Source organism: Rhineura floridana, chromosome 9, assembly GCF_030035675.1.
Source record: "Rhineura floridana isolate rRhiFlo1 chromosome 9, rRhiFlo1.hap2, whole genome shotgun sequence".
In the NCBI taxonomy this organism is placed as follows: Eukaryota; Metazoa; Chordata; class Lepidosauria; order Squamata; family Rhineuridae; genus Rhineura; species Rhineura floridana.
Genome location: NC_084488.1, coordinates 28,603,806 through 28,618,355, shown reverse-complemented (window position 1 = coordinate 28,618,355; position 14,550 = coordinate 28,603,806). Strand labels below are relative to the sequence as shown.

At 43.5% G+C, this 14,550-nt stretch overlaps 1 protein-coding gene across 1 annotated transcript in view; it reads left to right on the top strand.

Moving 5' to 3' along the window:
• Positions 1-14,550, top strand: part of GABRA4 (gamma-aminobutyric acid type A receptor subunit alpha4) — a 76,464-nt gene that overhangs the window by 42,019 nt on the left and 19,895 nt on the right. The window contains exons 7-8 of the mRNA XM_061584293.1: positions 1,975-2,127; positions 13,143-13,402. Coding sequence (XP_061440277.1) covers positions 1,975-2,127; positions 13,143-13,402 — 413 coding nt within the window. The remainder of the gene's footprint in view (positions 1-1,974; positions 2,128-13,142; positions 13,403-14,550) is intronic.

The window sequence follows — 14,550 nt, the reverse complement described above, 5'->3', positions numbered from 1 at the left end:
ATCATGTTCAGGGATTTGGGTAAAGGCAGGTCTTATAACCTGTACTTTTAAAGTCTTATGTTTTGAGTATCTATTAGCCTTATTGTGAAAGGCCTACAGGGTCAGACTTTCAATACACAAATTGAGGCAATTGCCTCAGCTGGCAAGGGTGGGGGCAGAGGGTTAGCACCCCCTTGGATGCTTGCTGCTTGCCTTGCTAGCTGCTTGCCTTGTCACTGCTGCCCACCTGCCCTGCAGAACTCCTGCAGGCAGTGGAGACTGGTGGCTCCAATGTCAGTGGGGCAGTGAATCCACTCCGGATTTTACTCTGAACTTTCAAGGAGCTGTCCAAGATGCTCAGCACCTTGGATAGCTTCTTGAAAGTTCAGACTAAAACTCTGGGATGGATTCACTGCCCCACTGATATTGGAACCACTAGCCTCCAGTGCCTGTGGGCTCTTGGCCTCTGCCTCCTCTCTGCCTCCCTGTGAGGAATGGGGTCAAGGTGGCCAGGAGAGTGCCAGTGCTGCTACTGTTTTGCCATGGTGGCTAGAAATTCTGTTTCAGATTTAGTCAAAAGTTGAAAGTTATCAGTAACTTTAAACTAAATCTAAAGGAGGATTTTTAGCCACAGTGCAAGCGCTGTCACTCATGGGCCTCTAGGCCTGAATGTCTTGCTCTGAGGGAGGACCCCCTTCCAAGGCAGAGAGGAGGGGAACGAGGAAGGAGAGAGATGGCCAGTGCTGCTGCTGCTAATATGGCAGCAAATATTAAAAAGGTAAGTAAACAAGTGGAGTGGTGGGGGATGGAGAGGAGGAAGTGTGGAGTAATGGTGATGGATGCACTTGCCTCTGTCTTTTGCCAGCCTTGAGGGTCTAAGTGCCATCACAGATTCAGGCATACTTCAGCCCACTGAAATCAATGGGAGTGAGTATGTCCATTCTGTGCTGGATTTAGGCCAAGAAGTGAGGTTTACAGGAAAATCAGGTAGCACAAATCCACTGGGAAATTTTCCATTGCAGGCTCCACTGAACTGAATGGAACTACTCAACTACATAAGCCCCGGGTGCACCTTTTTTGCCCTTCCGATTCATTTCAATGGTGCTTTAACAGAAGAACTTCTACAGCAACACCTGATGAATAACCATGTTTGGTGTTTATTGGCTAAGATTTTAATGAAAGGAAGACGTTTCCTGGTGCATCTGTTCAAAATATAAATCTGAAGTAATTATATGTTCAGATGCTTTGGTACTAGAACAGATGGCTAATATGTTCCATCCTTATTTTCCCCCCTCCTCCAGGATATACCTACATTTCTTTATAATGCATGAAAGTATGAGGGATGTCAAATTCATGTTCTGCATTCCACCTTCTGGGAAGTATTTTAAGATCTATTTACTTTCCTTGGATTCAATATGGCTTTCATTTATTATTATATATCCTGTTCTTCCTTCCTTGGAGTGACTCATGTGGAACTCTCACCAAGGTCCTGGCTAGGCTAAAGGTTGGTTTGCTTCAATGATGTAACACCTTTGTGTCTTTTCAGGCCACGTTTGCACCATACACTTAAAGCACTATTATACCATTTCATGGCTTCCCCAAAGAATCCTGGAAACTGTGGTTTGTTAAGGGTCCTGAATGTTGTTAGGAGACCCCTGTTCCCCTCACACAGCTATAATTTCCAGAGGGGTTTAACAATCAGTCCCTCTTCCCAGGGAACTCTAGGAATTGTAGCTCAATGAGGGGGGAAAGGGTCTCTTAACAACTCTCAGGACCCTTAACAAACCACAGTTTCCAGGATTCTTTGGGGGAAGCCATGACTGTTAAAATGGTATAATAGTGCTTTTAAATGTATGGTGTGGATGTGGCCTCAGAGTCAAACCAATCGATTTGAGTAGCTGGAGATTATTTTAAAAATGTAAGACTGGGTGTTTTGAAAGTTTTAAAAAATATTGCTTGTAGGTTGCAAAGCATTATTTGCCTTCTTCTTTTTAGGCGAATATGTTGTTATGACGGTACACTTCCACCTCCGACGGAAAATGGGTTATTTTATGATACAAACATATATCCCCTGCATCATGACAGTGATCCTCTCCCAAGTTTCATTTTGGATCAATAAGGAGTCTGTTCCTGCCAGAACCGTTTTTGGTAAGTCTTACCGCTGATTTTGTATGGATGTTTAATGTTCGTCACAACTACATTTTCTGAACAGTACTAGGAAAAGAGTCAGCATGGCATAATGGTTAAGGGTGTCAGACCCTGTCCTGGGTAACGTGGAGAGGGAGAGAGAGAGAGAAACCCACATACACCACCTTAAGCACTTTGGGGAAGGGGTGGGCTAAAAATGGAGTAAATAAATAAATTATGACAGTCAAGATGGGGAGATGAGTAAGGGTTGAGAGAGGATCTATATTTATTTATCATTTATTTATTTGTTTATTTATTAGATTTATCTTCTAGTAGGAGCCCAGGGCGGCAAACAAAAGCAATAAAAACACTTTTAACACATCATAAAAACAGACTTAAAACCATTAAAAACATATTATGTTGCAAGAAACTCCTGGAGGACAAGTTGCACCCCTTGTCTACTCTCTGTTCCTCCAGGACAGGGAGGTTGGAGCTTCACCAATGAAGCAGCTCAACCTGGGAACTGGATCAGGCCGTGATCTAAGAGGGTGTTTTCATGCACTCCCCCTCCTCTTGAGGAGCCTCATCTGCAGCTAGTCAAGCATTTCAGTGGTGACTCTGACGTTCTTGCCTGGCTCACTATATCCTTTGCTCCTGTGATCCTGGGGAGTGTGGGAGTGGGATGGGGGCACGTCTGAGAGCAGTCCAGGAACGGTCACATCCACACCATATGTTTAAAACACATTGAAAACACATGTCCTCCCCCCAAAAAAATTCTGGGAACTGTAGTTGGTTAAAGGTGCTGGGAATTAAAGGTGCTCAGTGAAGGTAAACCCTAGTTCTCAGGATTCTTTGGGGGAAGCCATGTGCTTTAAATGTGCTTTACATGAATGGGGTGGATGTGACCCCAGGCAGCTGGTGTGAAGACCACCATGCCTGGGGCTGGGATATCCCACTCCGATGGCTCCTCAGGAACATTGGTAGTGTGGAGATCTTCTGGAGTGTCCTACTCTCTTTTCCTCTCATCTGAGGAGACTCAGGTTCTAGTTCTAGGCAGGACTGCACCTTGGCAGATCCCTTGTAATGGCTCATCCAGGGACATGGTTTAGGGGGCAAATCCCACACCTTTACAGTGATATTTTTCAGTTCAATGTTCTTTTTTCTGTAGGACTGAATGACTTCCACTTATGTGGGAAAACATGAAGGTATTTTACTGAGGGACACCATTGGGGAGATTGGGTGTGTGTGTGGGGGGAGGGGAATAAACTTGGCCTTTGCCGTTAGTAATTCCCGTTTTTGGAGGAAAACAGGATTTGCTTCTTTTTCAACATTGCAACCCAATTTCTTTGGCCCATAGAACTTAATGGGAGCCATTGAGAATGGAACCCACTTTACCTATGTAAAGGTAAGCAGAAGGACAGTAGGACTGGCATTATGAAGAGCAGCAGCATGGAACCTCCACCCCATGGACTGAATTAGACCAGGCCTCCCCATTTGGCCTGCAACATGGTTTGACCCAAACCACGTCCACCTGCCCATCACCGGATGTTTTAGGTGTGGGAAAGATAAAGCTGCAGCACCAGATTAAAAAGGAAGAATAGGGAGTGTGCTCCAAGTCTGCTTCCAATTGTTTCTTTCCAGCTTGAATTTGGCACTTCATGAGTTTCTGTTCCCTGCCACAGCTTGAGTTCAAGCCATGAGCACAAAGGAAGATTCATGAGCTCACATAGAGTGTGCTCCAGATCCTTCTTTGAGAACAGTAAGTTTAAATTTGAATCACCTGGCATCACATGACAACAGGTGATGGTCAGGTGAGTGGCCCCACCCACTTCTCAAAGTGGTCCGCCCCAGAATTCAGATGCTTTAGACCTTCAGCTACCAGAGGAAAAACTTGGAGATATATGTTACTGGTGTTGATGTTCATTGTTGGGTCAGAGCAGAGGACCAGGCTGACACACTGCCAGAGCAGAGTTTTGTGGTTGAGTGTATATGCAGAGCTCCTCAGAAGTGCTTCTGCTGAAGCCCCCTCCTTTGTCCTCCTGCCTTGGTGAGAGTGAATTGAAAAAGCAATTAGGAAAATCGATTACTGAATATTAGAATGAAGCACATTAAAATGCCATTTGAAAGAGGATGCTGCAATTGACGTTGAAAGCAGAGGAGAGGAGATAGACCGCACGGAGGCAGCGCACAGGTTGCTGAGGGGGAAATCTGGGTTTCTGACACAGGAGAGGAGAATACAGATGTGAATGAATGAATGAATGTTTATTTCGGTCCATGACCAGCAATACAGATGTGGCTAAAGCAGTTTTCTAAAGAAGCTATCTTTCTAAACCTCAGCGTTATCATGCATTGGTGAAGGATTAATCAAGTGGAGACCATTGAGCCAAAAGGCCTATTATGATACATTTTGGAGAGGCTAATAAAAGAAGTTAAAATTAGGCCAGACGAGGAATGGTAAGGGCAGGCTCTGCATCTGAAAGAGAAGTCTGAATATGCAGGTGAATATCAGCTTTCCTTCATTTCATCCCAGCAAGAAATTGCTAAAGAAAACTCAGTGACATCTTTTCTTGCTGGGCTAGAAAAAGCCAACAGGTTTTGTTTGTTTGTTAGCTTGGTTGGCTGGTAGGTTTTTTGTAAAAAATACTTTTAGAGAATTGAAAGTGTTTTGATAAACCCATTGTTGCTTGTGCTGTGCAGACTTATTCCCCTCCCTCCTCCCCACTTGCTGTCTCTGCTCAAACAGGTTTCGGTAGTGCTTTAGAAGCTGAGAAATACCTTTAACCGGAAATAATAGTGAGATGAATCACAAATACATATTAGGGTAATACCTTTATTAGGCCAACCAAAATATCACAAAATAACAAGTATGGTTTTGAGTTCCCCTGAACCCTTAATCAGGCTAGTTGAGAAAAACTACCACCACAAATCACATAGGAGGCAGGATTGTAGATTGGAAGAATTTTGAGATTTTTGGTTATGGGTCAACACAGGTACCATTACTTTTAATGAATGTGGAAATGCTGCCTTCAAGTCGATCCCGACTTATGGCTACCATATGAATAGGGTTTTCATAGTCAACAGTATTCAGAGGGAGTTTACCATTGCCTCCCTCTGAGACTAGTCCTCCCCAGCTGCCTAGGGCCTGCTCAGCTTGCCACAGCTGCACAAGCCAGCCCCTTCCTTGTCCACAACTGCCAGCTGGGGGGCAACTGGGCTCCTTGGGACTATGCAGCTTGCCCACGGCTGCACAGGTGGCAGGGCAAGTAACCCCTGAGCCACTCACTGTGGGGGTGATCTTTAGCTGGCCCTTTACACCCAGGAGACACGAGTGGGGATTTGAACTCACAGACTCTGGACTCCTAGCCAGGCTCTCCTCCCCACTGTGGTATACCAGCTGTGTTATAAAAGACTACCCTTGGAAAAAAGCCCATTAACTTTATATTGCTTTTCATCGGTTTTTACCATGGCTGCTTTTGCAAAATTCTTTTAGCTGTGCAGCTAGATTGACCCCAATATTTTTACACAGAACTTCAGCCTTGAACAGGAGTGGCTAACATTTTATGGCCTGAGGGCAGCATTACCCTCAGGGCTGCATGCCAGTGATGGGTGTGCCCCCAAAGCGGGCATGATCAACACACACAGACACACTCCCCACTGTGTTATATCAGCTGTTATTACTATTACTTTTAATAGTGGGATAGAATTCATGTGTGCGCACAGCAGGCAGGTGACTTAAGGCCTACCCTATGTAGGTGGATGATGATTGCAAAGGGGGTAAGAGATTGGCCTACCCATGCCATAGCGGCTTCGCTTGGCAAGGCAACTGCTCTTATCATAGAGCTCAGAGGGAGATGCAAAGAATCAAAGGAAACTGAAAAGAATTTTGTTGCCTTTTGCTGTCCTGTATATGCAAGGACTGCGTAGCCGTGCATTTGCTGTAGAGATGGAAGGACCTGTCAGTTTTGTTTTCTCAGTCTAAAATTCAGTTCTCCCCATTTCTGCAGCACTGTGCAACTTCTTTTTTTAAAATCCTTGTGAAAATTCATCAGCATTTTAATGTGAATATACATATTTTTGTATGTAGTTTGACTAACGTACTCATTTTTGCAAGCAGGTTCCCCTAATATAGTGCAACGTATATGTTATTTTTACCAATATATTCACCTTTATGCACATTTTCCTATATGTGCATTTTTAAACATTGGTTGGCAAACTGCATTGCAAAATTTGTGTGGCTTTCAATGGATGGCTGTGTTTCCATTCTCATATTGTTTTGGAAAGTGCAAATTTGTTAAATTCTTCTTTACATGAAAATGTAATCAAATTTCTCCCCCATCCCTAATTTCCTGCACTGTGGGTGTTTCCAGAAAGGTGTTTCCTGTGGCATGTGTTCTGCTCATGCATGCAAGTTTTTTGCAGCGCCTGCACAACATCTTCAGCATCAAAATGCCAAGCCATATTTTTTCCTCATGTACAGCACAATCCTGTAAGCGTCTAGTTAGTCCTACTGAACTGAATGAGGCTTACTTCCAGGCAGCTATGCATTGTAGCCTTAATCTGGATTTACCCTTCCTGTGAAAAATTGGATAAGTTAAAAAAAATGGCTAATGGCCCATTTGTGATATTAAATCCCTATCTGGAAGCATCCTGAAGTGATACATTTATGGTAATAAGCCATTCCCCCCCCAAATAAATAAATAAATCATTTGCTCATCTACTTTGTGCTCAAAGGTGTAAACGCTTCAAAAATACTTTAGTTTCTATGGAAATTTTCTAGCTAGCAGCCTTTTGTTAAGTTTGGAAAATCCCATCATTCCCAGGACCGCACTTTAATGTTGGTTTCTCTTTCCCGTGGAAAGAGGTGCAGGCTCCCAGTGGTCTGTCTTTATCTTGGAAGGCTTAATTTTTGGAGAAGCAGTGCCTTGAGCAGCCATTCAAACTGCATTTCTCCATTGGCAAACAGGCAGGAAAAGATCCTTCATCTTTTACCGCTTCCAGAGACCCAACAGCTTTGGTCCGGGTGAAAGGTTTTCTATAGAAAGCTCCTGTCAATAGGATGGCAAGAGGTCGGGCTAATGTGGGCCAGTTTCTGTTATTACAAAGACCTGCCATGGTCAGTGGTACATCCACCCTCCCCCCAAAAAACAAATTAGGAACAAGAGAGATCTAAGAGCCAGATTGGAGAAAGCATTTTGCCGCCTGAGGCAAAGATGATGTCTCCCATTCCACACACCAGAAGCAGGCAGTTGGACGCTGTGGCATTGCTCAGCTGACTTCCCAATACTTAGAGTTACCGCCAGTTACCAAGAGGGAGTGGGCAAGGTGGTGGGGAGCTCAGTGCAGTGCAGGTGCAGAGGTGGGAGCATTTGATTGGCTACACCACTGAGGCTGCACTACACAGAGCTTCTGCCGACTTGCCTCTCTCCCTCTTGGCAACCATCAGTGACGCTCAGCATCGGGAAGCGAGGTGAGCATTGTTGCCCCATCATTGTTCCCCTGCTAACCACTGCTGCTGTGTATGGGAGCTTGACTCTTACTTCAGCATGAATGAGGGGCTGCCCCTGAAGGCAGCAGACCAGCTTAGGGGGCATGCACAGGTGGTGTACACAGCTCTGTCTTTTTGCACCTCATTACCGCACACCACCTCCCACTAGCTATTGCCTGAGGTGGCCGCCTTGCTCTACCAAATGCTAGAGCGCCCCTGCGTGAAGGGAGGCTCGAGGATCCCAATAAGAAGTAAGGGTCCCGTTCTCAGTTGTGCATTCTGGGTGTTTCTCTCTGTGTGCTGCTGCCCCCGCTAGTCAAGCAGTGCTTAATACCAGGCAGACTGTGCCCCATGTTAATGAATGCAGTGCGGTGGGATGTGGTGTTTTTCATATCAAATTTGGATTTTCCATATCAAGCACCAAAACATCGTGGGCCAGCCTTGTAAGTGATATTAATGCAGCAGGCATCCTTGGTTCTCTTGACTTGGAAAGGTTTGTATGTAGTTTGGCTACTTGCCCATCTTCCCTCTTTTCGAGCCCCCCGTTTTACCCACTTCTGACTTGTGCAAAGTTTCACAGAATTCATTGTGGCTGCTGGAGCAAGGTGAGTGTGTCACTGCACTAGTGCACCATCACTCTTGCCTATCCCCTCCTAAGTCCAGCTACTGGACTGGAATGGCAAATGTTAAAACACATCAGTCCCTTCCCCTCCCTAAGCTAGTCCCTGGGCTTGGGCGGCAGCAATGGTCTCCTGACAGCTGGTTCACAGCATTTGGCACCTACATTTCCCTCTGAGCTATCATGCTCAGCCTGCGTCTGAGACATGAATCTACACATGCAGCAGAATGCGGTGCTTGGGTTAGACTCCAAGTAGAGGGTTCAATTTTTGTAAGTGATTTCCCCATGTTAAAAAAAAAAATCACTTCCAGAAAGAAACTAGCATAATTGTGAAAAAGCTTCCAGCCTAGTATTCTGTCAGTTGTGTGCTAGTTTTCTCTGGCACCTGCAGATCATTCTCGGCAAAAAAGCCAAAATGTTGGGAACTGGTTATATGTATATGTTTTATAGTTATTGTTTCAACAGAAACCTTTCTGAAATACGTGCTTATCTTAAAACCACTCTCTTCCATGATATTCCCAGCTAACCTCATCCCTACCAGACTTCCAGCAGAAAGCGTTAACAGATAATGTGCTGAATGATAATCCTGCCATCTTTCCCCCTAAGCAGCAAAGTGAATTGTTTCCTTTAATATAAATGTCACCAGTTCTATATGGATTGTGTGAGGAATAAGAACATTCTTGTTTTAGGCTACAACATAATATAATAGCATTCACATGCCAGTTAGACAATCTAATATTCTCTTAATACACATACACACACACCTTGAGTTTTTAATGGCATACATTACAGAATAATACTTAACAATAAAATATCTTCTCTACTATGCCTCTGTGTATACACCCAGGGAGAATTGGAGTGATTAATAGCAGGCTTTTGTTATATGTTTAGAATTACTACTTTAATCTGAAAAGCCCCTTCAAAATAAAATGTGTAAATTCCCAAATAAAGCTATTGTTGTTCAGCAGGATGCAATCCTTGTCTATACAGCACAACATAATTTATTTTCCAGAGCTTTCTACCTACAGTGCCTAACTCCCATGCCTGGCACCTGGAAAGTAGCTGCCTTTGGGAGGTTGTCAAAGGGAAAGCAATCCTTTGGGGTGATCCCTTGTGGATCTGAGGCCAAGTCCCAAAAATTCTGCTGTGCTGGACACAGCATGAAGAGCAATATCTGGAACTTATTGTGCCTGATATTGTTATACGGAATATGTAATTCAAGTGTTAATGCTTTCGTATTTTATTTCAATTTTTTAATTGTAAGCCACATTGCTTATTAGTTTAATAGAAAAGCAGGGCATAAATATTACATAAACTAATCCAATTCCTATTAGAGGAATTAGTGTGGTGTAGTGGTTAAGGTGTTGGACTATGACCTGGGAGACCAGGGTTTGAATCCCCACATAGCCATGAAACTCACTGGGTGACCTTGGGCCAGTCACTGCCTCTCAGTCTTGTGAAAACCCTATTTATAGGGTTGCCATAAGTCGGAATCGACTTGAAGGCAGGACATTTACATTTTAGGGATGCAAAGATCTATCAATTTCAGTTCTCTCTGTTTCTAATTTTTCCAATCTTAAATTCAGGTTTCCTCATTTCTACAGCAATTTGTGATTTTTTAAAAAGAACATTGTCATGAAAATTCTCTAGCATTTTAGTGCAGATTTCTTCTAAGAAACACATTTTTGTAAGCAGTTTTGAGTAATGTACACATTTTTTCAAGCACTTTCTGCTCACCTAATGTATTTTTGTATGTTATTTTCACTCATTTATTCATTTTATGTACACTTTCCCCTTATATATGATTTTATGTCAACATTGGTTGGTGAACTGCACTGCAAAATTTAAATAAGTGCGAATTTGGAAGGATGGCTTTTTGTTCTTATATTATTCCAGAACGTGCAAATTGGATAGATTTGGCTTGAAATGTGAACTGAATTGAATTTCTCACCCATCCCTAACTTATACAGATCGTTGGTGTTTCTTGCCAGCACTCACTGTCCTGTCTGTCAAAGACACTCTAGGATCTGAAGCAGAAGCATTTCCCACTCCCCTACCTCAGATGCTTTAAACTGGAGTATAGACCTTGTGCATTTACAGTATGTGCTATGTTACTGAGCTTTGGCCACTCCCTAGTCGAGAGTGAGATGATTGTGCCAGGTTCTATAGAATCAATTTGTCAAAACTAGGCTGTGGTCACATAGGCAAGATTTACTATCTCAGCTCATCCCCAATTCCTGAGTTCTGCGTAATGTAATACCAATTCTGTTTCTGTATTAGTTTAGGTAAGAGATCATGGGAGGTGACTGCCAAACCATAACTGGCAGATTGCCTCTAACTATTATCTCACGTGGATTTCTCCGCCCTGTGCTGGTTTGCTCTAACTATAGTTTTCCATGACATTTAAATTGGGAAGTTATGATTTGTACTAACCAGGATTGCCTCCCAAACCATAGTTTCAAGTCATGGTTTGGGGACATAGCTAGTTAGCACCAACTACAGTTTCAGTGTGGGCATCATGGCAAACTATGGTTAGTGCAAACCAGGAAGGAGATAAGAAAATCCTTGTGTAAGAGGGGAACATTTTAAAAGGTCTGGGAAAATAATAAAATAGGTCTTCTCCTGGTAGCTAAAGGTTATGTGTTTGCCCTTTTGCTTCCTTTTATTAGGGTTCCCTGTGGAGTCATTAGAGCTTTTTCCAGTTAGCTGGAGGGTTAAATAGGTTGCTGTGTCAGAAGTCAACTCTAGTAAAACTGGTACAGGTATCCAGTCACCTTATCCTGTGTGTACATGGACGCCATGACCACTACTCTTTTTCACTAGTATTTTCCCCACCTTGAACATCTCCCTGTTCATATAAAGTGGGTCTACATATGCACATGCTTCACTTGACTGACATCTAAACATGTGGATTGCTCCACCAAAAAGCATTGAGTTTACCATGATGGGAGGCGATACTAAAGTTATGTCTGTGGTGTTAGATCTGAAGGAGTTCATTCACACATGCTTATCATCACTTGGTGTTGCAGTCATCAAGTAATGAACATCTAGGTGTGAACAAGCCCTCAGTTTGTTGCTTATCTTTCAGCCAACAGACAAGATGAAAGATTATTGGCCCTAGTGCCAAATCCACTTAGCTCAGGCCTACATCATCTCATAAGGTCCTCAAGATCAGGGATGATTAAAAAAAAGAAACAAAGCTCTGAATGTTTCAATGAGCAAACAGTCTTTGTTATGTCCCATTACTGACTGCTCAGCTCCTGTATTTGGCCCTATTTCAGACTGCCACTCAAAACTTGTCCCACAGTTCTCAAGCAATGTATTTGATATGTACCCAATGTGTCTTTGTGGTGTTTGTTGTGGCCTGTTGAAACCAGGATCTTAGCTGCTACCTGATATCCCATTTGTGGATGTGGTGTACACCCCAAAATAGACCCTCTTATAATATCCTTTCTGTGCTGTATAGAGTATCTGGTAAGCCATTACTAGAGCATCAGTCTTGGAGTCAGTGCCAAAGGCACTAGCCCATAGAAGAGTTATATAAGGAAAGCTGCCTCCAAAGAAGAATTTTCTACCCAAGATACCTTAGGCTCAGCCTCATTTCAATAAACTACAAGACAGAAAGGAATGTGCATCCCAACCCCATACTTTGCCTAGAGATTCTGAACTCACCTTGACTGCCTCAGATGTGCATTGCGACACGGATGTATTTTTTGCATACAGTCTTAATATAATCTTTCCATGTACAGCTGTCCCTTGCTGGGTTGGGGTGTGTTTGTGTGCATGTGTGCATGTACGCATACATGTGCATAGAATTACAGAACACAAGAGAGCCTTTCCCTGAGGTGGTTTTACTCTGTGCTAATTCAAGCTGCAGCCTCAGTCCAAGTGCTGCAAGTGGATTGTTCCATATCATTAGAGCTATATTACAGAGCTGTCAGGAGAAACACTGTACTGCTGTATTTGATCACATACTGCTGTCTCCTCAGCTGCTTTATTAAAATGTATTGTCTCTCATATTATTTTAAAGCAATACCAAGTCCATTCTTCCTTTTTACCATCTGGCAGAGGAGGGAAAGAGCTGTAAACAGAATTTGCAGTGGAATCGCTGCCATTTAGAGTCCTGAGGTTCAGTAGAGCCTTTTAGGTTTGCATTTGTAAAACCCTAAAAAATGCTATTAAGTAGCTTTGATGTTTTTGCCTTTAGTACTTTTTAACCGCCCACACACTTGGATTAAAGCACTTTTGCATTGAGGTCAGGTAGACCACAAGTCAGTCCTTTAAAAAAAAAAAAAAATCACGATGACAAGACGTATTAGAGAGTGGTCACAATCACAGTGTTAAGTACTCCTGAGCTAATGTGAGGGCTCCATTTTAATTTAAAAAATGATTAATTTGGTTTTCGGGATTATTGTTTGTAGTAAGTGAGTACAAATGCCTACAGAGGATATTTGGGGAGCGCCATGACACCCCCCATGTTAATTCCTTTGATGTCTCATGGACTGTGCTATTTGTGTACATAGAAATAAATATACTGAATGGGTTAAGTCATTATTTTAATGTCTGCATTAACCTAAGAGAGTTATTGTGCTGTTAAATGAGAGTTTCCACCACACTGGGGTAATTTAGACACTGATATACCTTGCTCATGCAGTGTTTCATCCTCCCCACTTTAATTTCAGTCGGGGTCTAATTGGTCTCAATGCTTTTTAATGAAATCCTCACATACACTTTTTTTTTAAAAAAGGAGGGTTGTTGAAATGCTTCAGGGCAATTGTGAGTCTCTTGCCGTATGAAATGGCAATTTAACCTGAGAGTGTTTATGCTGTTTTCAGTTATGGTCCCAAGCATATCGGAGCGTTAACCCCCCGCCCCCGATACGATTCTGAATTATATAAATGCAGCTTTGCTTTCTTTCTTTCCTTTATACAGGCATAACCACAGTGTTGACCATGACAACTCTGAGCATCAGTGCAAGACATTCTTTGCCCAAAGTATCCTATGCCACTGCCATGGACTGGTTCATTGCTGTGTGCTTTGCCTTTGTCTTCTCTGCACTGATTGAGTTTGCAGCAGTCAACTATTTCACTAACGTTCAAATGGAAAAAGCCAAAAGGAAGGCCACGAAATCCATCCCTGAAGTTCCAGTGACTCCTGTGCAGAAGGAAAACGGTGCAGAGGAGGCGCCTACGGTATTTAGCCGACATAATACACATTTGAACCTGGCTAGCAAAATGTCTACCAAATTTGCATTGAAAAGTGGCTAGAAAGATGGGTCAGGAATCAGGATTGTGTTGGATGGTCGCTTCCTGTTCTTGAGTGGCTTCACCCTATCTTGCTTTTCCTTGGCTTCCGGCTTCCCTTGGGACTCTCACTGTTGACTACAGCCTAAACTACACCCTTACCTAAGCTTTGTCTTTTCCCTTCAGTCTTACTTGGCTGGGCTCATTCCAGTTCAGGGCTAGCACCAGATTGCAGCGGGCCCTTGGGCACCAGACTGCAATGAGCCCTCAAAAGGTGGTGATGGCACAACATGGGAAGTTGTGCATCCAGCCCATCCTGGGGACAGGGAGGGTGGCTCCTGCTCCACAATCTGCATCTGCATTGGGTCACGGGGTGCATGCTCCGCAACCCAAGGCTAGCACAGATTGTGGAGCGGGAGCTATACCCACCCAGACCCAGCTACAGGGGTCCATCTCAGCCACAGGGGCCTTTGGCCAGTATCTAACCTGGCCACCCACTGATGCTGTGCCTGTGCCTATGTCAGTGTTAGTAAGGAGAAAGCAGAGCCTTTGCAACATCACTGGTCACTGCACCAATTTTCCCACCATGATATTTGTTCCTCTCCCTTGGTGCCATTTCCTAGGCAAGCAAAAAGTTTAAATGACAATTTATGTTAAATATGTTGCATGCAGCTCCCTGTGGCATTTTAAAACTTACAAGTAAGCATGTGCACCCCTAGTCCAGATCAGGATCATAGCATGTGGGGAGGGAAGGTTTCATCCTTTTCTCGTCCACTGTAATCCAACTCCTCCAATTGCCTCCATGCAATTGGGGGGAATTGTGGTCAGGAAAGGAAGGATTAAATCTCCCCTCTCTGCGTGCCACAGTCTAAATCTAGATTGCCCCCCTTGCTTACTTTTAAGTTAAAAAACCACACACACAATGTATGGAGCTGCATATTATGTAGGATGTAATTTGACCCTGCGTTTGAGCTTGGGGATTGTTGCAATCAGTAACACTATCAGAAAGGCCTGGCTTTTTTACTTAGAGCAAGGAGAAGGGAACCCTCTCACAACATGGAGGGCTGGCATGTTCCCCAACACTGTCCCTTTTCTGT